The sequence below is a fragment of the Microtus pennsylvanicus genome, chromosome 7, assembly GCF_037038515.1.
Source record: "Microtus pennsylvanicus isolate mMicPen1 chromosome 7, mMicPen1.hap1, whole genome shotgun sequence".
NCBI lineage: Eukaryota > Metazoa > Chordata > Mammalia > Rodentia > Cricetidae > Microtus > Microtus pennsylvanicus.
In genome coordinates this window covers 63,931,051-63,957,914 of record NC_134585.1, presented here as the reverse complement: position 1 = coordinate 63,957,914, position 26,864 = coordinate 63,931,051, and the positions used below count along the sequence as shown (strand labels likewise).

Below are 26,864 nucleotides of genomic sequence, written 5' to 3'. Positions count from 1 at the left end.
GGTCTTTAGCTAGGGGTAGGACTTCATCCTTACCTCCCTCTCCATTTTAGATTTTGTCTGGATTGAGCGTGGGACAGTTTAAGAGCCAGAGGCCATGGACGACTACAAGGAAGCAGTGTTTTCTCTGACCCAACATGGCAGTTGCATATATGAACACATGAAGTTGTGACTGCATGCATAAGATGTTTCTTTCAAATTAAGGACTTCCCCTCTCTATCACTACCTCTTTAGTTTGGGCTTTTACTATTTACACCTGGTTTGTTTCAAGTCAGTTTCCTGGCTGCTATCTCCATTTCCCCAACAGTCCAGTCGCACCTGCCTCCTACTCTTCTCCCTTTATTTAAAAATCAATTTTGCTTATAGTTTCTTTAATGCTTTTTAAAAATCACAGAGATCTTGAATTATTTCTTAGTATGTATACAAAGGTATTTTAAGCATGCTTTTACTATTTTCTTCCTTTAAATATGAGGGTTGCCTAGGTGAACAATATGAAAAGACTCTAAATCTTGAAGGCATTCCTTCAAAGCGCCTCAAACCGCAATAGTATAGCTTTACACCAGTCCATCATAAAATCTCTAAATCTGTAAGCAAATGCCTTAAAGACAAATAATTTATATTATAAAAATTTTATCTTGGTTTAGTTATTGCTAAGTATCCTTCCTCTCATATCCTGTGGTCTCAACTATATAAATATTCGATGGATTTTATGTATGAATTGTTTATCTTCTGCAACTTTTCATTCATAAAGCTTTTACAGGATTTTGAAAAGAAAGATTCTTTTCTTGACTTGTATAATTCTTTAGGAATCTGTATTGCTAAGCCACTGAAATACATTACATAATTTATATAGTTTCTACTTTAGATCTTTATTCTACTATAGGATTTTGAATATGGAAATACTTAAGCACAATTTCTAAAATTTCAACTGTGAACACCATAATTCTTATATACTTCTGGTGGCAAATGTATTACAATCACAATTAATACTGAGAAAGACGTGGAACTTATTACTCTTATTTTTAAGACTTAAGAAGTTATGGTACTAATTTTTATTTTGAAATGATGTTTGTGTGTTTATGTGTCTATATATGTTAAATATTACACATACAGTTTATAATTGCAAATTTACTCGCAGTAATTGATGCATGTGCTCTCTAAAACCCCTTTGGCCTAAACATTTAATTCTATTGTAGTCTTTAAAATAAATTAGAGAATGAGCAACTTTGATCACATTAACATGAATCCAAGAGATTTTTCAAAAATTTCTCTTGCCATTCACTTAATCTTATTTATCTTTTTCTCTCTGTAGATCCTCCTTTCTAATCTATTTATCCACACATTGCATGGTTTTGTCATTGAATCTCTGATTTTATCTCTTTCAAATGTCAGGGTGTTATGGTAAGTACACAGCTACTGCCCTGTGCCTGTGATGTTTCGTTTCATAATACATGGATGTTTTGAAATACAATCTTAAAAAAAATGAATGCATGATTTCAAGATTATTTCTTCAAATGGCTTTTGACAGGAATTAATACATTTGTGCCATGGTTGAATATGTCACCAGAAATTAGGAGATCCATTTACTCTTTTTATGACTGAGTAAATATTGAATTGGGAATATAAAAGTAAGTCCTGGGGGAAGATACAGTACTTAATTCTCACATTTATGTTAAAAAATAAATTCATTATTACTGATAAAATATGAGTTTCCAAAAACCCACAATGGCCATTATTCTTCCTAATTATTTTTCTGGTGTAGTAGAGCTCAGCACAAATATTGCTAAGTATCTCTTTAAAGTTGCAAGACTATTTGGTCACCATAGCATTAAATCCCAGAACACGACTGAACCCTGCACACTCAGGCATAGGAAGTATCACAGTATCTACTTGCTAGTCACTCCTGTCTCTGAAGACGTCTAGGCTGTGGACACTTTGACTTGCATTCTTTTCATGTAGCGGGCTCCTTAAAAAAAAAGAAAATTTAAACAATTTTAATTAGCTATACTTATAAATTGACAAATGCATCTAAATGAACATAGTAAGCAAGAACAGAGTAGCTGCCAGTTGCTACACTTCCTATCAGCAATTTTTCCCAAATACTATCCAAACGTTTGAGCCATGGCTGTGCAAATTCAGAGTGTGACAGCATCTCCCCTTTCTAAGTGACACTTCATCCCCATGAGAAGACTGCACACACCATAATATTCCCTTGCTGCTTTAACGTTGTACTAACACAGAATGATGAATGAAAAGTGTACTTTCCTTTTTTTGGAAACTATAAAAACATAATTTCTTTAAAAGCATCATATAATTTGTTTCTTCTAGATCAGAGGATGTTTCAGTAATTCTATTTGAGTGAAATTCTATGTTCTCACTACTATAAACATCAAATTAGTAATTTCCAGTGATCTTGAAACAAAGTAATTTTGATGTGGTCCATTCCCATGCAGAAGGTGGCTATGGCTGATGTCTTCAATGTATCATTTACAGCAAAGAAAAAAAATCTGAGCCTAACATATTTTTATGCACTTGTAATAATCAAATTTTGAAGAATAGTTTCCATGGGGTGAATAAAGTTATATACATTCATTTTACATAATTATTTGACTTTTATATTGTCTTACCCATGGTTGACATGGGAAATAAAAATGAACTTTAAAATTATTCTGTTGAACATTCTTTATATAAAGTCTTTCCATTCATAGCTTATACGAGACAATATCTAGGCAATTATTAAATTATCCAGGTTATACAAATCCACCATTTACTATAGAACTTAGAAGTATCTAGTTCAATCAGAGCTAGTCAGGGCTGGATTTTATGGAGTTCAAGAAGATTTTATTGTTGCTTTCACTTAGTTAATATTTCAAACAAATCTTTAAGAAGTGGGGTGAGAAGATGAAGGAAATATTCAAGATTCAGTTAATTATGTCAACTGTGTACAGAAGAACTTAGGTACTAAGGGCTCACCTCCAGGGAGAACTCTCAAGTGTGTTTTGGAAAATTAAAAACATACAGACAGTGTATAAATAGCAATTAAAATGATGAAGATTTTGTTCATTTAATTGATGGAATGATTTCTTTGTTTGAAATGTTCAGTCTTAGATGAACTAAGGCTTAACAAACATGTGTTTAGGCTCAAGTAATTTTCTGATTATATATGCATTGTTAAAGTGAAATTCAATGCATCTATTACACCAAACATAAAAAACAACAGCAAGATAGGATGAGAGAGATATTAGAGTTGCTGTGGTTTAACATCTTTGTAGACTTGCCATTGTTTCAGAGAAAAGAAATCCAGGTTCCCTCTCATGACACACAAATACCGACTCAGCAGCAGGGGTTTTTCTGCACAGAAACGGAGACCGGGCCCTCTTCTCTCTACTCAGCCCTTTAATTTGCCCAAGTTCTCACACTCTTCAGATATCTGCAGGCCAGCGTGCCCAATCCACCTCAAAGTTCTGGCCATGAGCTTCCTCATTTGGGTCTGTTTTGATTATCAAGTGCCTACTCTATGGGTACCTTCAAACTCTGCATCCCCTGGATGATCCAATATACATCTTGTAATCAAACTAACTGCTACTTCCTCTAGACTGCTCTCCCTGACCCACCCTCAGAGTTCTACTTAAGAGCATATATTGAATACTCTATGCACTCCATACAGTGGTTATTAATTTATCTTTGGGTGAAGAATTTATGTTTTCATGAGAATTTCTTCTAAAGAGGTTATTAGGTTTTTATGAGTTTGTCCTCTCAAAGGGGAGCAGAGGCCCAGAGCAGCAGTGTGTTTGTGGGTCATATTCTCCATGGGAGAGGAAGGTTGGTATTATTGTTTGGATCTTGACTCTTCTTCAAAAGCCATGTTTGAGTCTTGGTCACCTGACAATAGAACTGTTGGGGGGTAAAGAAACTTACATGTTAGGTCCAGTTAATACAAATTAGGCCACTGGGAGTTGAACCTGAAGGGATTTTGGCATTCTGACTCTCCTCTAGAGCTTAGCGTCCTAGCCATCGTAAAAACAGCTTTGCATCTCCATGCACTGTAGCACAATGTTTGGTCTCACAAAAGTCTCCCAAACAAACAAAAAACCAAAAAAAAAACCGTACTGGTCATGAGCAGAACGTAACAGCCCAGATAAGCTTTTCCCGAAAATCAGTTGATCATCTCAAATATCTTGTCATAGCAACAGAAAACTGACTTAGCTGCTGGGAAGCAAGGAGACCTGTTTATACCAAGGTAGTGGCTTCTCTTCCTAACAAACATCTGTATATGCTTTTCTGCTTGTAATTCCTAAAAAAATATTGCCTATGTTGGCTAACCGTTAAACTTGACAAAGTAGACAGTCCTAGGCACTAGGAAGATTACTGAGAAGTGTGTTCCAGCAAAGCTCTTAGGATAGTCATACACAAATCACGAACTGCTGTGGTTAACATCTTGTAATGGGAATGATTTCTGCAGAATAAAATGCTGAATTAAAGCTTAATAATTCCATAGAACTGAAGACCCTTTGATAAGTTTTATACTATAGCTCATGCAGATTCCGAATATGTCCAATTTTAATAAGCAAGATTTAGTTGCACTGAACAGGAACATATCTGATGTTACTGAAATAGCCATTCTACAATCATCTAAAGACTGTTGATATAGCTTAGGTCTTCAGACTAGAAAACAGGAGTTAGCTACTTTAATTTTGTTTCCTGAAAAATGACAATATTTGAACTTCACTTTCTGTTTACATTTAATATGTTGTTAAAATCTAAGCAATCATTTTTATTTTATTATGACAAATAAATTTGTGTCAAAATACATCATTCTACTACCAAAAGCAATAACTTCTATTTTTTGATAGCCACTTTACCTTTTTCAGGGTCTTTCTATATAGCTCAGTTTGGCCTCTAATGGATGAGAATCTTTATGTTTGAGTCCCTCATCCACTCAAGAGCTGGGATTACAGGCAATGGACCTCAATGTTGACATTTTTAAGATAAAAAGTGTCTGATTTTGCTCATGCTAATTTACTATTTGCTATGCTGAAATGAACACATAGATGAATTTATAAGAAAATGTGTTTGAATCCTGTAGGATTTTCAAATCTGAGCAGATTTGCTTCTATCTCTATCAGAACTGATGTTTGTCATGATTCATGTGAGTAGTGGGATATTGACATTTCAAAACAAAAAACAATGACCACAGACAAAACCACCATTTTGTAATAATAGACTCGAGCACACCAGCATTCATGGGTCCCTTCTCTTAAATAAAATAAAATGCTCTAAGGTGTGTGAGTGGAAATTTTCTACTATTTCCCCAGACCCAGCTGGTGCAGGGTTTTCTTGGCTGAGTGCCTGAGCCTGAGGTGGGAACCTGTTTCAGAGACTTTTTGAGAGAGCTTATACATGGATGTATTGTTTGAAAACCTTTTAGAAGGCTCCTTGCTTTGGGATATATTTCCTTTTGAGGCAATTCTGTTTCTTGTTTTCTTAACATTCTAAAAATCAAACCATGTCCCTGAATGCCATAGACATATGTAAACCATGGCAGTGAAGAAACCTGCACACTGCAGTATCTGGATACAGTCCTCTGGAGTGCCCTTTCAATCAGCACTTGCCCATAGTTTGACCTGCATTTCTGACAAACTACTCAAAAGTAGAAAGCACATGTTAAAAATCCTCTAGGCACAAGTTCCTACTTAACACATGATTTCCCAGGGGCAAAGCCTTGTTCAGTTACGCTTTTAATCAGCATGTCTGGTCTGACTGCAATATTTAACACACATTGCCGCAGGCTTTAGCGTGAGTGTAGAGAAATAGACCAGACCTGGATGTCAAGTTCTACAACCTGCCATTCACTAATGTTATAGTTAAATATGATTCTTCATCGCAAACATTGGAGCAATGATTAAGTCCATCCATTGAAAACCACAGGATAGAGGAGTTCTACCTGCCAATTGCAAAATTTAAGATTGAGGACCCTAAATGATGCTTAAGTAAAAAGTTCAGAGAACATAAAATGTCAAGTATGCTTTGAAAAAATATTGATTTGTTTGAAAACTTTAAGTTAATGCCATGGTCAATGTTTTCTTAGGGTTTCTGTGACATGATTACTAATTGTCATTGATTTTATAATGATGATGATATCCTAGGAGTTGATGAAGCACAAACACTGCATAGCTAAGAAATTCTAAGAGTATTGTGAGATATTTTGATTGCTCTGTAACACTCAGAGAATAACAGTAAATAAAGTTGACCCTGAACCTTTGATCACCTGACTGGAATTAGCCATAGAAAGATTAGCAATCTGGATAAAGTTTGACATAGTACAGGCCTTGGTACTACATGATCCCAGAAAAGGGGCACTGGACACACGCTGGGGTATATAGAGGGATTCAGACCAACAAATCAGTCATGGTTTGAATGTGCCTAAATCGAAGATATTTGAGAAAATTTTTTAGAAAGCCATTTGCTTGACTACAGAACAGTCTTGGATGTTGGTAGTTAAAGTCAGAGAGACATGGAAGCAAAAGGAAACTGACTACAGTGATAACCCAGAACTTACAGCAAAAATCTTGGTTTGGGTGTCAGGGAGATACAAGGGTAAGAATTCTAGATTTCACCCCAAGTGAGTACAAATTATCCCATTCAAGTTGGTGTTCCCAGAAGCAGACTCTGAGACCAAATTTAAAGAATTAAGTTTATTTGGATGAGACTCTCAGAAAACATAAATATAAGAGTAAAAGAACAGAATAAGAAAGGAAAAGATACAAGTAATCTGTGGAAGGAATGTGGTGCTCTGGAAACTGAGATTCTGTTCTGAGGAGACTCCAAAAGATACTTTGGATGCTAAGGTTCAGGGAGTGGTTGGGAGGTAATTCTCAACACAAACTCTTCTCTCTGATTTCTTGTTGTCACCAATTCCTTTTAGAAGTCTCTTACCAGAACTCACTGTTGCTTGTTTATTTTTTTGGAGACTTTTTCAAAATTGTTCATGATGAATTCGCTTCTTTTCTTTCAATGATTCTAATTTTTGTCATTAGATTGAGCATTGCACAGTTGTTTTGCCTGCCAACATTTCTTATAAAGAGGGAAGTTGATGTTTCTCAAATCAATGCATGGTTGAGACTCCTCGAGAAGAAGTAGTGAGATCCTCTTCAATGAGAAGGCCCCAGTCTCAGTGATAAGATTCCAGTTCATAATGATCTGATATGAAATCCTATACATTCCAACCTACTGTGATAATGACACCATACCGTTTTACTATTTCCTGCCTCAGAAAGCTCAATTATTTCATATTTCCTTCATAGTTAAATCTAAACTTCTCTGTCTGACTTTTAAATCTTTCCATAATCTGGACAGTTAGATTATGTATGCATCTTTACGAGAAACTACTGAACAAGCACATTACAGGACAAAAGCAATGCTGCTGAAAGCTACATGGTACAATGACTTCCCAGGTTGCTTAACGTTAATGGTAGCAATGCTATTGACAGCTATATGGTACAATGACTTCCCAGGTTGCTTATCGTTAACAAGTAGCAATGGTATTGACAGCTATATGGTACAATGACTTCTCTTGTTTACCGTTAACAAGTAGCAATGGTATTGTCAGCTATATGATACAATGACTTCCCAGGTTGCTTAACGTTAACAAGTAGTTTAAGTTTGGAAGCAGAATGATCTAGTCTCTCAAAATACAGATGTGAAAAGTCTGCATAAGGGTGAATGTGATTTGTAGGGCAATGGGGCTTGGGGTTTGGTATGAACACTAGAAACGGATGCAGCCTGTTTCTGAAGACAAAGGACAGAAGCATGCAGAGTGCCACAGACAGGGAAATGCAGTTTTTTTGTTCCTGCACATACTAGATACTTTGCTCTAGATGGCTGGGTCTGAAGACAAACCACATATATATAAAAGCAAAATGGAATTGACAATGATGAAGACAGGAGCAAGAGAACAAGATAATGTAATACTGTTCCTATTGCTCAGGATACAGGGATAATTTCATTTCAGGTACCTCATGGGAGCTTCAAAAGCGTCATTAACTTGACCACATACCTTGGCAAAAGCAAGGAAATAATTTAGTATTAGGCCATGAAACAAAATGACTGAAAGAAAAGCTCTTAGCCTGAGTCCTGGAGAACAGAATCACCCAAGAATTAAATTAGGACATGTTCATTTTTGAAAGGTGACCGGATAAAAAATGAACAGCAACTATTGATTACAATTATTTAATGCGATGTGAAATGACTCTGTAGGTAGAGTGCCGACCTAGTGTGCACAAAGCTCTGGGTTTGTTCCTCAGCACTACGTACTCCAGGCATATGGCTAATCTTTTTAGTCCCAACACTTGGAGGCAGGAGAAGCAGAAGTTCAAAGTCACCATCAACTATATAGTGAGTTCAAGGCCATCCTGGGCTACATGAGACCCTCTTCCCAAAGAAACTATTTGGTGCATTTCTCTATGCCATTCTTCTCATGGTGGGAGGATTGTACTTCTTGTTTTCATTGCGTTTTCTAGGCAAGAAATTCACCCTAGCAGATGAAGCATAAGCCAATGGAAGCCTGAAGAATCTGCTTTAATCTACCGGTGTTCTTTCTATCTATGGCAAACCTCAGCTGTGGACTCCATTTAAAAAAAAAATGATTATGTAACATAGGTAACGTGGGTCTGGGCTGGGGGCCAATGTGAGTCAGGGTGTCATCATCCTGGGAAATACACTTTTGATCTGGCACTGGGGTATTAGAGTTATTTACTATATACTGATAAAGTCGCACAGGAACTATAAAAGTGTCTTCCAGATTCTGGAAAAGTTTGCAAATTAAAAACTGAAATTATGGAGCCCTGCTCTCTATGTCCTATCTCCCAGGGCATGTCCCGTGCCTTACCCCAACTTACCATGCTCCCAGCAACCAGACAGTGGCATCCTCCCTGCCACCCCCTAACCGTTCCCTGCCACATCAGTGACCACCGGGAACAACGGGACTTGCCTACACCTGGAGGAAGAGGAATCCCCAGAGTCACAGGCCCCACCTGCAAGGATTAGAGGAAGAGATGGGTAGACAGCAGTGTAAGAACACATTCAACCACACAAGGAGCAATGTGGCACCACCACAAACTAGTGGTTCTACAACAGCAAGACCAGAATATCTCAATTCAAATGAAGCAGAAGAAAATGACCTTAAAAATCAATTTATGAAGATGATAGAGGCTCTTAAGAAAAAATGAAAAATTCACTTAAAGAAATAGAGGAAAAGATGTAGTGGTATTTCAAATGTATTTTAATAAATAAAGATTACCTGAAGATCTGAGAGTAAAACAGTCTCACTGGTTAAACCAGATTATGGTAACACAGACCTTTAATCACAGTAGCCACCCCAATTGGCATAGAAATACGTGATACATGCCTTTAATTCCAGTGGTGAACACCTTTGATACCAGCACTAGAGAAAAATATAAGACATGGTGAGACAGCTCTCAAATGCAGTGTCCTTCTGAGATTCTAGGAGGCGATTGTCATTTTCAGACTAAGGTGGAGGTAAGAGTTAGTGGTTCATTCTTTTACTTTTCAGATCATCAGGCTGAACCTCAATTTTTTTCTGAGTTTTTATTAATTGTGCTTCAAAAAGACAAACAAAAAGTGGAATAAAGCAATAAATCCCTTAAAGAAAGCCAAGAAAACCAAGGGAAAAAAACAATCAAACAAGTGAAGGAAACAATTTAAGCCTTGAAAATTAAAATACAGGTAATAAAGAAAACACAAATCAAGGGAATTCTGGAAATGGAAAGTTTGTGTAAATGAACAGGAACCATAGCAAAAAAAACCCAACAGAATGCAAGAGATGGAAGAGAGAATTTCAGGCACTGAAGATATGATAGAGGAAATAGATACATTGATCTTAGAAAATGTTAAATCCAACAAATTCTTAACACAAAACATCCAGGAAATCTGGGACACCATAAAAAGACCAAACCTAAAAAAAAATAGGGATAAAAGAAGGAGAAGGATTCCAGCTCAAAGGCACAAAAATATGTTCAACAAAATCATAGAAAAAATGTTCTAAACCTAAAGAAGGATATGCATATGGGGGTATAAGAAGCTTACAGAACACCAAATAGATTAGACACAGGCTAACAGAATGAGTATAAAAACAGGACCCACCCTTCTGCTGTAAACAAGAAACACACTTCAACCTCAAAGACAGACATTACCTCAGATTAAGGGCTGAAAAGGATTCTCCAATCAAGTGGACCTAAGAATAAAGATTGTCTAGCTATCCTAATATCCAAACAAATAGACTTAAGACTAAAATTAACCAAAAGAGATGGAGAAGGACATTTAATATTCATAACAGGAAAAATCCACCAAGATGAAATCTCAATTCTGAATATCTATTCCCAAATACAAGGACACCCACATTTGTAAAAGAAACATTACTAAAGCTTACATCACATATCAGACCACACACACCAATAGTGAGAGACTTCAACACCCCACTCTCACCCCTGGACAGGACACTCCTACCAGACTGAAACTTAACGGAGAAATGAGGGCACTAACAGATGTTATGGCTCAAATGGATAACTATAGAACATTCCACTCAAACACAAAAGAATATGCTTTCTTCTCAACACCTCATAGAACCTTCTCTAAAATTGACCAAATACTCGGTTACAAAGCAAACCTCAACAGATACAAAAAAAAAAATGGAATAACCACCTGTATCCTATTGGATCACCATGACTTAAAGTTAGAAATCAACAATAACACTAATTGCAGAAAGCCTATAAACTTGTGGAAATTGAACAATGACCAACTGAATTGTAAGTGGGTCAAGGAAGAAATAAAGAAAGAAATCAAAGACATCATAGAATTCAATGAAAATGGAAGCACAGCATACCCAAACTTATGGGACAGTATGAAAGTCATGCTAAGAGGAACATTCATAGCACTAAGTGCCTACATAAAGAACTTGGAGAAAGCTAACACTAGCAACTTAACAGCACACCTGAAAGCTCTAGAACAAAGAGGAGCAAACTCTCCCAGGAGGAGTAGACGACAGGAAATAATCAAATTGTGGGCTGAAGTCAATTAAGTAAAAAGAGAATAGAAAGAATCAATGAAGCAAAGAGTTGATTCTTTGAGAAAATCAGCAAGATAGGTAAACCTTTACCCAAACTAACCAAAAGGCAGAGAATGAATATCCAAATTAATAAACTTAGGAATGAAAAGGGGGTCATAAGAACAGACACTCAGGGCCTTTGAGCTGTGACTCTTCTCCTTTTTCTATTCCTATTATTCTATCGGGAACTCACCAAGGCCAGCTGGCCTGGGTCTGAAAAAGCCTGGGATAAAACCGGACTCGCTGAACATAGTGGACAATGAAGACTACTGAGAACTCAAGAACAATGGCAATGGGTTTTTGATCCTACTGCACGTACTAGCTTTATGGGAGCCTAGGCAGTTTGGATGCTCAACTTACTAGCCCTGGATGGAGGTGGGTGGTCCTTGGACTTCCCACAGGGCAGGGAACCCTGATTGTTCTTTGGGCTGACGAGGGGGACTTGATTGGGGGAGGGGGAGGGAAATGGGAGGCGGTGGCAGGGAAGAAACAGAAATCTTTAATAAAAAAAAAAAGAACAGACACTCAAAATCCAGAGTCATTAGGTCATACTTTGAAAACCTGTACTCCACAAAAGAGGAAAATTTAAAAGAAATGGGCAATTTTATAAATAGGTACTACATACCAAAATTAAATCAAGACAAGATAAACAATTTAAATAGACCTATAATCCCTAAGGAAAGATAAGCAGTCATTGAAAGTTTTCCAATCAAAAAAAAAAGCCTAGGCCTAGATAGTTTCAGCACAGAATTTTACCAGAATTTTTTAGAGAAGATATAATACCAATACTCCTCAATTTGTTCCACACAATAGAAACAGAAAAAACATCACCAAACTATTTTTAAGGCTACAATTAACCTTGTTACCCAAACCACACAGACTCATTTAGGAATGAGAATTACAAACCAAAAAAAAAAAAAAAAAAAAAAAAAAAAAAACCAAACCATCAAACTAAACCAAATGAAACCAAAAGCCAACATCAAATGAAATGGAGAGAAACTCAATGAGATTCCACTAAAATCAGGAACAAGACAAGGCTGTCCACTATCTCCACAACTATTCAATATAGTATTGGAAGTTCTAGCTAGAGCAATGAGACAATAAATGTAGATCAAGAGGATACAAATTGGAAAGGAAGTAGTCAAACTTTTGCTATTTGCAGATGTTATGATAGAATACATAAGTGGTCCCAAAAATTCTATCAGGAAACTCCTACAGCTGAAAAACACCTTTAGTGATGTGGTGGGATACAAGATTAACTTAAAAAAAATAGCCCTCCTATAAACAAATGATAAACATGCTAAGAAAGGAAACAGAGTAACATCACCTTTTAAGATATCTACAAATAACATAAAATATCTTGGGTTAACTCTAACAAAAAAGTGTAAGACCTATATGACCAGAACTTTAAGTCTTTGAAGGTAGAAATTTAAGAAGATATCAGAAAAAGGAAAGATCTCCCAAGCTGTTTGATAGGTAGAATCAACATAGTAAAAATAGCAATCTTACCAAAAGCAATCTACATATTCAAAGCAATCCCCATCAAAATCCCAACACAATTCTTAACAGACCTTGAAAGAACAGTACTCAACTTCATATGGAAAAAGAAAAAAACCAGGATAGCCAAAACAGTCCTGTATAATAAAGCAACTTCTGGGGAGGCAACATCATTCTGACTTTGAGCTCTGCTATATAACTATAGTAATGAAAACAGCTTGGTATTGACATAAAAACAGACACATGGATCAATGGAATCAAACTGAATTCACACATCTATGAACACCTGATTTTTGACAGAGAAGCCAAAATTGTACAATCGAAAAAAGAAAGCTTTTTCAACAAATGGTGCTGGCATAACTGGATGTCAACATGGAGAAGAATATGAATAGAGTCATATCTATTCCCAGGAATCCATAAGGATGATCGCAGCTAAGATGTCTAGCAATAGTGGAGAGGGTGCCTGAACTGGCCGTCCTTTACAATCAGATTAGTGACTACCCTAATTGTCATCATAGAACCTACATCCAGTAACTGATGGAAGCAGATGAAGCAATCCACAGCCAAGCCCTGGGTTGAGTTCCTGGAGTTCAGTTATAGAGAGTGAGGAGGGATCATATGAGCAAGGGAGATCAAGATTATATGCTGTAGGAATTCCTACTGCCAGTAGCCCTTAAGTTACCCGCCTACTTGGGTGTGGCCTCGTATACTATGTATGCCCATGTAAAGCTGCGTCCAGCTTCTTTTTTGGTTGCTGTTCTCCATTCTCAGTTCCAGCAGAGGATTGTGACTTGTGAGTCTACCCCTAAATAAATAACCCTCTATTATTCTCAATAGCTAGTGTGGGATTTCTTTTAAGCGTGCTTCTTCAATCATAATGAGGAAAACCAGTGAGACAACTGACTCAAGCTAGTTGGAACTCAGGGACAGCTGGGGAAACTGCATGGGACCTAAGTAAGTCCTCGGAATGTGGGTGACAATTCTGTGACCTGATATATTGGGGGGGGGGTCCCTTGGCAGTGGGACAAGGATTTATCCCGGCTACAAGAACTGGCTTTTTGAAGCCAATTCCTTAAGGTGGGGATATCTTGCTCAGCCTTGGTACATGGGGGAGGGGCTTGATCTTGCTTCAACTTGGTATGCCAGACTTTGTTTATCCCCCAAGGGAGGTTTTACCCCCTTTGAGGAGTAAATGGAAGGTGGGATAAGGGGAGGTGGGGAATGTGGAACAAATTGGGGTTTAATAAAAAATGTATAAATGATATTATAGGTATTAAGATTAAAATGAATTTGACCTATTAGTACATGAGGACTCATGATTCCAATAAAGTGAGACATGAATTACTCTATTATGTTTTTAATTAAAAAACGGGAAAATTCTATTCTGATGATTAGTAACAGTTCATTATGTTTAAGAGAACTTTTGCTTTCTATACCCAAAGATATGTAACTGATTAGATATGGGATTTATTTCAGTCCTTCGGAGTTTTGTTTATTATATCAGGGCTTGAAATGTACAATAAATAAATAAATAAATAAATAAAAGCAAGTGTATTATATTTATGAACAAAAGAAAATACTTTTAAAATGCTATGAAGCCTATAAATAAGTCTTAAAGAGATAATTTAACATTGACAGATTTAAAAACGCAATAATTTTGAAGTTCAATTAAAGATATCAAAAAGATTTAATTTGAAAAATTTTAAATTTTAAAAATAAAAATTTCCATTATATTTGAGGTTTTTCCTAGGCACAAAGCCCTTCTAGAACATTAGAAATTCAGAGCAAAGGTCTTGGTGATACAGTGACATATTTCACATTTTATAGATGGGAAAATGAAGGCTCACATTGCCAGAGCCAAACTCAAGGGAATTTAATCAATTTGGTAATTCTATAATTTACTAATGGACTTTCAAATGTTTTCTAAAATATATCCTTTCTCTTTGGGTTTTAAAAATCAATGTACAGAAAATCAAAGATGGTGAAAGATGCCAGCACCCACGACTACCCCTCAGGGTCTGAGATCTGAGAGACCAAGAGTCTGAGAGACCCATGGAGTCTCCAAGGGTCAGGAGAGGAGTCTCTGGGGCTTGCAATAAACCCAATAAAACTAAAAAATAAATTAAAAAGCAAGTCCTACGGGAAGATGCTTTTAAAATGTGAACTCACAAAGCTGGAAGGAAAGATGGCAGAACAGGGCCAGGAGCACACCTTCTGCTGTTATAGCTCAGGCAGCAGGTTATAAGAACAAAAGTCATTCCTATGCCTGATGAGCCCTGGGGTTGCCAGCACCAATTACAGGGAGGTGTGTGCCTCCCTGGAGCTTCTGTAGAAACAGCTCATTGGTAAATAGGGCTGGGCCTAGGCCCCCTAATTGGATTCAGGCCTGTGCTTCTTGCCCTGCTGAGAGATGGGAAGTGTAGGGCAGCAGCAATTCCCACAACCTACAGGCACAATGGCCATGCTTGTACTGTGGAAAGGGTGGCGTGTGGGGACAGCGTGGTGTACAGTGGCCTGGAACTCCTGCAGAGACATGTCTGTTGCTGAGTAGAGCTGGCCCGAGGCCCGCTGGCTGGCTGCCCACCAACATGGAGCCGCTGTGGCTACAGCCTGTGCCTCTTGCCCTGCTGGGAGACAGAGTGCAGAGCAGCAGTGTGCAGGCTCCAAACACAAAGGTTGAGTCTAGTCAGCCTCATGGCAGCACATACCAAGGGCAGGGAGGTGTGTAGCAGCTAGGAACTAGCACAGAACGTGCCACAGGACACCCTGCCTAGCTTCATCATCACCCTGACTCTAGACAATACCAGGATATCTAAGATGAGTCTCAGCAATGGTCCAGTATGCTTCAGAAACTAGAATCCTTGAACCAGACTAACAACTCATTTGCGTACAAAACTGCCTGGGATATACATATACTGACATGCTGCAGTTTCCAATGCCACTATGATGAATTACTCTTTGATGAAGAGGTGGGAAGGATGGAGGAATAGAGCTAGCAGTGAATGAGTGGTGAAGAGAGATGGAACTAGAGAGGTGATAAGTATGAGAAAAACTTACAGTGGATGGAGCAACATGTTGCCCAGTAGAGGTGACAAGGTGGTGTGGATATGCCTGGGGCTTGCACTAGGACTCAGCACCTCCCACCCCCAATAAGTGCTGTCATTGAGGTCCATGTATGGACCTGTGGTCCTACTGTATCCAGGGTCTGTGTTAATGTCTGTGGCATTCGTTACCAGCCATGTGATGTCTGTGGTTTGTTCTGCAGTTTGAAGCCATGCTGATGTCTGTGGGCTGTGTTGCCACTGAAGGCAGTGTTGATGTGAATGACCTATGCTGGCACCTGAGGCCATGGTGATGACCAGGACCATGCTGCCACCGAGGGCTATGTCTGGGCTCGTGGTCCTACTATAGCTGGAGTCTGTGTTGATGTCTGTGACCCATGTGGCCAATGAGGGTCATGTAAATGTTCTTGGTCTGTGCTCCTGTTAAGGGCTATTGAGATGGCGTCTATGACCCATGCAGCAGCAGAGGGCTGTGGTCTGTTCTGCTATTGGAGACCATGCTGAGGTCAAAGTCCATGGCAAGTTCTGATGCTAGAGACGATGTGGTTATCTGCCAGAAACCAGGTGTAAGGACAAGGAATCTACTTCTGTTAAGGTATTGGTGACTGCAGATTCACAGTTGCAAAAATTTTACAGACAAGAGGATAGACCATGGCTGTGATGGTCTGAATGAGAATGGGCCAATAGGCTCATATATTTAAGTGTTTGGTTCCCAGTTAGTGGAACTATTTAGAAAGGGATAAGAGGAGAAGGTGTAACTTTGAATGTGTTTTTTTTTCTCCCACTTTTGGATAAGGGTGTAATCTCTCAGCTACTACTCCAATGATATTCCTGCCTACCTGCCTGCTGCTATGCTCCCAACTGTGATATTCATGAACTCTAACCCTCAGAAACCCCAATAAACTTTTTATTCTCAAATTTGCCTTGGTCCTGGTGTCTTCACAGCAATAGAAAGTAACCATTCACCAGTTGTAATACAAGGATTCAGAGGGCTAAACCAGGAGGAGCACAAGTTTCAAAGCCATTCCAACTACATAGTAAAACTGTATCCAAAATACAGAAATGCCCTCTAACCAAACACAAATTTTTAAGCAGAAGGAAGGTTCATAAGTCTCTAGGAAGGAAAGAATCAAAGAGAACTCAGAAAGTTTCGAGACTCATGACCAAGATTAGTTAAACAACAAACAATTGCTGGTAGAGGAGACTCGGGTGGAGCTGTCTGAGTTGTGTAGGAAGCTCCAGGGATTCACCTTTCACGAGCCATCCATCATCCATGGTGAACTGGGGTTTTCCAGGATGCAGGCTTGAGTAAGTAATCTCTCATTCATGCTCTCTGATAAGCTCATTGGGTCATCAAGCTAGATTTGGCTGCAGGTATTTCAGGGGTTTTCATGTTTCCTTGACTGGAGTGAATTTTTTCATGTCCCCCAAGGTAAAGTCACAGAATTCAGATCTTGCTAGAGTAGAAGAAAATTGGTAATTGACTAATGTTTCTTTTGAAAACTCTTTCCTTCCCAACTAAATATATTTTTCCTTAAGAAGAGATTTAGCCAACAAAAATGCTAATTAAAAAACTTTATTTTGCCACTCTTGAATACATACCAGGAAACTTTTTGTCTTTTTTTTTAGTTCTCATAATCCCATAATTTGGAATAAAATATCAGAAAGTTAAATTTAACTAAGTATTACAGTAAATAAGTTACAGAAAACTTTACATAAACGTCAACATAATATACTAAATGAGTTTTATGACAAATATTTATTTTTCTTTGTCTTAGCACATTAGATGACTACTGAAAGTGAAAGGTTTTTTTAATCACTTACAAAGCAATTCCATGAGAGACTTATTTCTGTAATAACGTTCAATAAGCCAGAAAAAGACAAAAATAAAAATTTATCAAGCAATTAGAAGCTGAACTCTAGGCAGACAAAAGAGCAAACTGGAAAATAGGCACATCATGGGCTACTTAATAAAAGAGTAGATGATATGTAGCATTGGAAATATAAATTATGTCTATTTAATAAACAAAGTCATTGATCCTAGAGGGAGCAATACATTTGGGTGGTGGCTACTCATACACTTGTTCAGCCTTTCCTGACTGCTATTGATTTCTTTGTAAATACAAAAAGCCATTAAAGCTACTTAATGCATATTATCCTATGCCAGAGATGCTCTGTATTTCACATCTCAACTGTCAAATCAGCAATATATTCCCAAGTGTTATAGCTGCATAATCAATAAAAATCACTTCCAGTGTTTATATTTTGTTGCTCCAGTTTACTTCTCTGCCATAGTCATTCTGCAGAAACCTTCAGTACACATGTGTCTCCCATAAGTCAGTGGGTAACCAATGCTGAGAATCTGTGCTTCAGACTAGACTTGAAGAAATCCAGCTAGAGTGGACCTGGAAACCTCCCCCCACCAAAGACTATATCCATGGTATTTGAAAGTTCTTTATGAGCTGCTGAGGGAGAAAGCAATTAATTATCTGATCCAGCTATCAAGTCTATGAACCACAGTAGATACCAGAATGGCAAAAATATACCCCAAAATGTAATACTAGCACTTATATCTTTGGGGTAACCAATAGCTGTCTGTTTGGAATTAATGCTGAATCAACAGGTGGGAAACCAATCCTAGTACTATAGACCCAGTCAGTGATTGGTGATGTCATGGACTCTAGCTGAGAACCTATTACTACCACTTTCCTAAATCAATAGTTTATAACTGTATTCCAAAAATGTACTTTTATCCAGAGGTAAGTGTAGCTTTCACATTTTGTCAAGGAAGCTACTTTTGTAGGAGAGGGAGACTATGTTGATATCACAACTGGTCAAAATGTGGAGAACAATGGGTAGTTGGGTGATCAACCCCAACTGATACTTCTGTAATACAAACTAGGCACCTAAGGCTCAGGTAACATCACAGAAGAGGTGACCGAAATATTGTCAGAGCTAGCATGTCAGGACATGTGATATAAGACAGTGTCTTTTATATATGATAGGTAAGCTCCATCCAGTGTTGCTGGAGGAAAATTTCAAAAGGACCAGCACATAGATGAAGAGTTACAGGCAACGACTGATGAGAGAAGAAATGGTCTTCTTCAGAGATGAACTTTGATAGGTTGTCTAGTTATGAGTGATCAGCCACATATGTATGTACACACCCACCCACCCACACACATATACAAATATACATGGTACTGGCTAATTTTATGTCACTAGATACAATGTATAGTTACTTGAAAGGAAGGAATCACAACTGAGAAAATACCTCCATAAGATTCAGCTGTATGGCATTTTCCCAATTAGTGACTGATGGAGGAGGGATCAGCCCATTGTGGGTGGTGCTATCCTTGGACTGGTGGTCCTGGGTTCTATAAGAAACCAGGCTGAGAAAGCCATGTGGTGCAAGTCAGTAAGCAGGACTCCTCCATGGCCTCTGCATCAGCTTCTGCCTTCAGGTTCCTGCTCTATTAGAGTTTCTACCCTGACTTCCCTAAGTGAATGACTGTTACCTAGAAGTGTAAGTGAAACAAATCCTTTTCCTGCCACATTGTTTTTGGTCATTGTATACTAAATGGATTTAGTCAGATATGTATGTATATAAGCATGTATGTGAGTACAAATGTAATAATAATAAAAAAGAGGTCAAAAATTGAGAGGAAGTGAGGGATATAGGAGAAGTTACATGGAGAAAGGGAGGTGTGGAATTGATATAGATACACCATTCATATGTAAAATTCTCAAAAATTAAAATAAAACGTAAAATTACCCTTAAAAAGAATTAGTTTAAATTATCTTTTCCTCTTCCCCTTTCTAATTAATTTTATAACAAGTTTAAATAAGAACAACCTAAGACTCAGCTATACTGCCCTTGGGCATATACACAAAGGATGCTCAATCATATAACTGGACACTTTCACAACTATGCTCATAGCAGCTTTATTCATAATTGCCAGAACCTGGAAACAACCTGGTTTCCCCTCGATTGGAGAATAGATAAAGAAAACATGGTACATTTTCACCATGGAGTATTACTCTGATTTTAAAAACAATGACATCAGGAAATTTGAAGGTCAGTAAATAGAACTAGAAAAAAATCATCCTGAGTGAAGTAACCCAGACTCAGAAAGACAAACATGTATTTACTCATAAATGGATATTAGCTGTAAAGGATAACCATGCTACAATTCACAGATCCAGAGAGGTTAGGTAACAAGGAGGACCCAAAGGGGTGAATGCATGTATCTCCCTGGGAGGGGGAAATAAAAGAAGATAACCTTAGCTAAGACTCCTAGCAGTAGTGGATACAAAGCATGAACTGGCCATCTACTGTAATCAAATTGGTGACTACCCTAGTTGTCATCAGAGAGCAATTCAGTAAGTGATGGAAACAGATGCAGGGACCCACAGTCAAACATTAGGCCAAGCTAGGGGAATCCTGCTGAAGAGAGGCAACACAAAAAAATCCCACAGAAACAACTAATCTGGTTTATAGGAACTCACAGAGTCTGAACTAACAACCAGGGAGTCTCTGTGGGGATGATCTAGGCTTTCCACATCTCTGTGACAGTTGTGTATCTTGGTCTACATGTGTTCCTAACAATGGGAGCAAGGGCTTTCCCTGAAGCTTTGACTGGATCTTGGGAACCTATTGCTCATCCTGGATTACCTTGTAAAGTCTTAATACAAGGGAGCTGCTTTGTCTTACAGCAACTTGACATATCATGCTTTGTTGATAGCCCTGGGAGGCCTGCCCCTTTATGAGCAGAAACAAAAGAAGAGTGGATGTGGGGGGTGGAGGTTAGGGGAGGAATGGAAGAAGTTGGGGGGGGAAGGGAAAACTGCAGTCGGGATGTAAAGTAAATAAATAAATTAAAGAGCTTTTCTACAGGTAGAAAAATATGAAAAAGATAATGGCTTATAAAAAGCTTTAAGCTAACTTTGTGGCCAATACATTCCATGTCAGAGGCTGCCTGGAAGTGGCATCTAGCCAAAGCATTGTGGGTGCCAGCCAGAGCTCAGCTGAGTGCAGAGCTGTTACATTTGCTCTGCGGTGTTGATATCAAAAGGCAGCATTAAGGGCCAAGGTGCGCGTGACATGCTCTGTGTCATTCACAGTACCTGGCAGACACATGGTGTGTCAAATGCTACAAGTGAAAACTTAATGACCTCCAAGCAGAGAGAGGGGTAACATCATTCACTCTTTAGTACCCAGGCGAATGACTCAAAAAGTCACATATGTTTTGGGTTTTTCACTTAGTAAGGAAGTATTTGTCTGTGCTGTGTATTACAGATGCCCAGAATTGCACAAAATAAAATCCAATGTCTGGTTTTTGGATATCTGCTATAAAATGTAGCTGAACTTACAAATATTATTAATGCAAGGATTTCATGAGTTTTATTTGTGTGGAAACAACATGAATTCAATCAATTAAAATATTAGACTGGACCCTTTCCTTCAGCCTGTATCCCAGGTAACATTTTGAAATCTTTTAACACAAGCAACCTTTGTGTACTAATTTGAAATGAATTAATTTCAATTATCTTAAAATCATCCACTGTGATTTAACACCAAGGTTGAATTTAATAAAGCTATAAAATTCCAAATATACCGGAAAGCATTTCCTGTTTTTCAAAGCTTTTAATTCACAGGAACACTACATATTCTAGACTTGAAAACAGTCTTCTGATGGTTGGAGGTTGGGTTGTTAATGGATCCATCAGGAACCACTAAGAGACATGAATTCATAAATACGTAAGTGGCTTAAAATGCCATCAACTTAATGACTTGCCTTTTTATTTCATGTGGAAGAGAACAAAAATGGAAGTATGTATTTTTTAAATTAAGATTATTTTGTTAATCATTAATTAATTTATTCAATGGAGAGCACCTTGCCAAACATTTTCACACACCCACCCCTGGGCTCCATGCTGTTGGTAACCATTCTGCCATAGGGGCACTGTCCCTGCTTCCTTGGAGCAAAGAGTTAGCACCTTACCATTTTGTTAGGAGTTTTTCTGCTTGAGGCTGTGGTTGCACTTACTCACTTCAGGAAGCTGACGTATTTAACACACAGTGGTTTCCTAATTGATAATCTGAGTTTCTTATACACAGAATTTTATCTGACAATTCAGAGAAGAAGCCCGATATTTATCTTTTATCCATCATTTTAAACCACAAGGACAGTCTTATCTGTTTCAATTTAGAACATGTCCTGAGCTGAATGCAGTACACCTGGTTTTACAGCTGCAGATGTAGCAGGTAGAAGCTTAGGAGCCCCATAGGGCAACAGAGACAAAACCACAGAGGGTGAGAAAACTCCCTGGAACTGTCTACAATCCTGAAATGGGAAGTTGCTGATCTCAGATCACTCCCTTTACTGATTTCCTAGACTTTTCTAGATCTTTGTGTCTTCTGTGACTATTTGCTTCCTGGTGTAGAAGGGTCTTTATCTGTTGTTTCATTGGTTGATTAATAAAGAAAACTGCTTGGTCTGATAGGTCAGAACATAAGTAGGTGGGGAAAACAGAACAGATTGCTGGGAGGAAGTGAGGCAGACGCCATGCCTCTCCTCTCCAGGGCAGATGCAATGGAGCCAGCCACCAGGTCTTACATGCTGAATCTTTCCCGGTAAGACACAGATTACTAGAAATAGGTTAAGCAAGATATGAGAATTAGCCAGTAAGGGCTAGAGCTCATGGGCCAAGCAGTGTTTAAAAGAATATAGTTTGTGTTTTGTTATTTCGAGTGTAAAGCTAACCTTATGGGAGCCGGGCAGGACGAAAAACAGGCCTGCCCGCAAACTCCTCACTACAGCTTCCCTCCATCTCTTCGCTGGCACAAACAGGTCAAAACTAAGATATGGCAATGTCTTTCTTCCAGGAACTTGCTTTGCTCTTCTAGGAAGCAGTGAAGTTAGTTTCACACATGCAGATGCTTCCCAGCCTTGATTTCCTGCTTGCTACTATAGGATGAAAGATGCAAAAGTGCCAGGTTAATGTAGTTTCTACTAGGAAACCCACACAAGACTGGACCCATTGTTTCTTCATGGGGAACAAGAGGAGTTTACAAAGCTATTACCTCCCCTCCCCCAAGGCAGTTAATAGTTGCCGAGAGAGAGAGAGAGAGAGAGAGAGAGAGAGAGAGAGAGAGAGCGCTTTTTCTTCAGTTGTGTAGCCTGTAGTAAGTCATCCTAGATAAACTTATGCGTCTCCCAAACTAGACCCCAGAAGTCCTTTCTTGGATCTAATGTTGGTGTTTTATCTAGATGAATATAAGTCATTCACTTTCCCTAGGAAGGTCACAAAACAGAAAGCCATATCACTGTGATGTGAATTAGCAAAGGGACATTTATAGAATTTACTGCATGCCAGTAATTCTGTTCAGGATTTACTTTGCATGAACTCAAATAATCTTTACTATTCTTCCCAATGAAGAAACATCACAGAAAGAGTAATTGAGTAAATTGCCTGAGTCATAAGGCTTGCCATGAGTGAAGCTGTCAATCAACAGTAGATACCTTGGGACAGCTTTGTGTTCCAGTACTTCCAAAGGCTGTGGTCCTACACGAGCATCAGATTATCATACGGAAAAAGGATCTGTGGAGAAGAATTTGTGATACTCTCATGTGAGGACACATCTTACTCAAGAGAAGGATATTATCCTCTCTCTTTTTAGGCTTTGGGAGGCAGGCAAGTTTTCAAAGGATTCCTCAGAAAACTTGTACTCTATCCCTTGAACACAAAACCAGAAGACTGGTGCTCGATTCACATTCAGAGTGAAGTAAACCCAGGTTACTAGAGGTCCTAGTATGTATCAACCTTTATGCATGCCCAGTGTTTCTAAGCAAGGTATGATCCCTGTTCATCAGAAACAGGCCACACCTGAGACTGAACTAAGGTGGTTCCATGTTTGGTTCTGCGGATACAATATCTGGTGGAATAGATGAACCCCCAGAGAACAACTTGAGGGCCATCCTCTCTTACCATATGTGGCACAAGATGTTGTTAGGACCTTTAGAAGGGAGATTACATCCACAGAGGTCAGGTGAGAAGTTCTGCCATGGAAAGATTTAAAAAGAGGCATGGCATGAATTCTTGAGTAGGTCACTGAAATAAGTACCCAAGTCAATCCTCCAATGCTTGTTTTTTCATCAATAAATATAAATCTACCAAGATAGTTTTGGTAACTGAAGTAATACTTGGTTTTCTTTGGGTGAGTTCAGGGCTTTAGCTTTAGTAAACTGGCCCTGGAGGATCTTGACTTTGGAGAAGATTGTAACTCATAGAAGGTTTATTTCTGAGCACACAAAACTGTTTGGTCATCAGTGTTCTGCATCCATTGATGGAGCTGGGGTGGTCACTGACCTCTTTGGAATATTTTATCCTGAAAATGATTTCTGTGTCCTTCTAAAGCAAAAACTAATACTCAGTGTGAATTCCCACCACCTGTCAAAGATTAGTGAATTAACATAGAAATAAAAAGTCATGGCCAATTCTTATGGTGAAGAACATCTGCTTTGTCCTAAGTGGAATTAAAAATGTCAAATCATTTATTGAAGTTATTACATTGTGGCTAACAGGAGAAGAGCAAAAGCCTATGTTTGGAGCCCATTGGCCTCTGAGAAAGACCAAGTAACAGACCTGGGGATGCACAGGGGTAAATAAGATGGTTTCAGTGCACAGAAGTGAATGAGACAGTCCAGTGTTATGTTTGGAATGGATCAGTGGAAAATAAAAGGAAACTTTTTATTTTGGAGGAAAGAGAAATTTCCTTAGGAGAACATTAGCATTTTATAGTCTAGATTAGAGAGATATAAAAAGGGCAGTAACCTGAAACTTGGGGGAAAACAGATATTCAAGAAAATGGATTAGACCAGGATCTGAGCAATCTGAAACAGAGATGTAGAAAGGAGGACACAGAACTTAGAGAAATCTACAGAAGCTGAGGCAGAATTTTGAAGAATGATCTGAAAGGAGTCCCCCAGAGGGACAGTGAAGGAAATTATGATGGTGTGGCCCTGCTAAAAAAATCTGCAGTGTGAACTGCAACTGGGGTACTGCAAGTAGAAAAACAGTGGCAGTAAGAATGAACCCAGAAAATCTGGGCAGAGTGGAGAGAAAGCAAACCATCAACAACAATAAAAATTTCAGGGTTTTCTTAGATAGGTTTCAAAACCATTATTTCTATGGATTCTCATCCTGCCTTGCCTTTCTTGAGGAATTTATGAAAGTGGGCAACTTCCAGAAAGTAAAGATTCAGCACCAGAGAATTCTCATGGAAAGAGGAAGGCAGAGTGATGAGAGGTCCTGTCTTGGCTTGGATTTCATCATTAGTGGGAAGTTTCCTCTGGATGGCGTTCTCCAACCCACAAACATGGCAAGATTACAGCAGGGAATGGCTTGGAAGAGTTAGAATTTAAGTCAGCAGAGGAGTCATTTAAGCTAAGCTCAGTTCAGAGCCTTGGAAAGAGAGAGGCCAGACAGAGGAAGCAAACAAATATCTCTTATGAAGATTAATGCGCAGTGTGACTGGACCAAAGTGCCAGACAGGCAGTCAACCTATGGTCTGGATGTTTCTGTGAGATTGGTTTTTTTAAGTTAAATAATGCTTTATTAATATAATATCCATCGTTAAAAGATACTACCTCATTTTTTTATTTTTCTCTCTGATTTTTTTATTACTTTATAGATAATAGGAATCAAAATTTCCACTTCTTCACCTCCTCCCACTTCTCTCCTGCTCCCCCACTCATCCTCCCCTCTAAGTCCTAAGAGAGGGCAGGGTACCCTGCCCTGTGGGAAGACCAAGGCCCTTCCTCCTCCATCCAGGCTTAGGAAGGTATGCATCCAAATAGAATAAATAGGACCCCAAAAAGCCAGTACATGCAGTAGAGACAAATACCAGTGCCATTATTGTTGGCTTCTCAGTCTGCCTCAATTGTGAGCCACATTCAGAGGGTCCAGTTTGATCCCATGCTCGTTCAGTCCCAGTCCAGGAGATTGTTTTGAATATGGATAACTTGTAAATTGGTAGGCTTTTTGTAAAACATATTGCATTTGTAGTATGGGTGGTTATGTCAGTTGAAGGCTTTAGCGGGAAAAGATTGAGCTCTCTTTTGCTAGCAGATATTGTTTGAACTTGAACTGCAATGCTGGGTTTCAAGCCTGCCAGCTTACTGTGCCTGGCAACATTCACAATGGGGTGAGCCAATTCCTGAAAATAAATTTCTCTCTATATATACACATCCTGTCTGTTCACTTTCTCTTCAGAATCCTATATGCCAGATAGACAATAAAGATACATACATACATACATACATACATACATACATACATACATGTATAAGTTCTAAATATTGTATGAGGAATACACCAAAACTGTTACCTATCTAAAAATCTTGAAATTTTCATGGCAACCTCATCTTGAAGTATAACTAGGAGTGATGAAATATTACTTGCCTATTTTACTTCTGAAAAAAAAAAGATGCAACAGAACAAAGTTCCATTACTGAAGAAAGTAGGTTTCTTGAAGGAATATTCCCGTTCTCACCAGGTTGCCTGGGACACACATTCAGAAATAGGGACAGCAGCCCTAGGTCAGGGTCATGGTGAGGTTGATTCTCCCCATGGAATACAAAAGAATGGCAGAAGCTGAGTAGACCTGAGTTCTACAGCAATGCAGATGACAGAGGCCACTGGAATTCAAGGATTAGTCTTAGAGCCAAGGCACCAGTTATTAAAAGGCTAGAGCTTTTAATAATGGTAATCTTAAATAACAGTTATCTGTGCTATTTGCTATAGTTATGAAAATCGAATTATCAGACTGTTACATACTTATATGATAAATTAAAGTTTTAGAAATCAAATTTATGTTGCCAGGCAGTGGTGGCACAAGCCCTTAATCCTAGCACTTGGGAGGTAGAGGCAGGCAAATCTCCATGAGTTAGAGGTCAGCCTTATCTACAAGAAACTAGTTACAGGACAGGCTCCAAAGTCACACAGAGAAACCCTGTCTTGGAAAAAAAAAACAAAAAAATTATATTTATGCGTGCGTGCAAGTGTGTGTGTGTAAATGTATGCTGTATGTGTGTGTCTCCATGGAACCCAGAGAAGTGTGTCAGACGACCTGTAGCTATTGTGACAGGTGGGTTCTGGGAATTAAATGTGGGTCCTTTGGA

At 38.5% G+C, this 26,864-nt stretch overlaps 1 protein-coding gene across 15 annotated transcripts in view; it reads right to left on the bottom strand.

Annotated features, from left to right (window-relative positions):
* Positions 1-26,864, bottom strand: part of Lrrc7 (leucine rich repeat containing 7) — a 426,547-nt gene that overhangs the window by 303,730 nt on the left and 95,953 nt on the right. For 5 of the 15 annotated variants that reach the window (XM_075980994.1, XM_075980999.1, XM_075981001.1 and 2 more), the window contains exon 3: positions 1,888-1,963. The exons of the other annotated variants lie outside the window; for them this stretch is intronic. In XM_075980994.1, the coding sequence (XP_075837109.1) occupies position 1,888 (1 nt within the window). In that variant the 5' untranslated portion in view covers positions 1,889-1,963. The remainder of the gene's footprint in view (positions 1-1,887; positions 1,964-26,864) is intronic. 15 annotated transcript variants of the gene reach the window in all.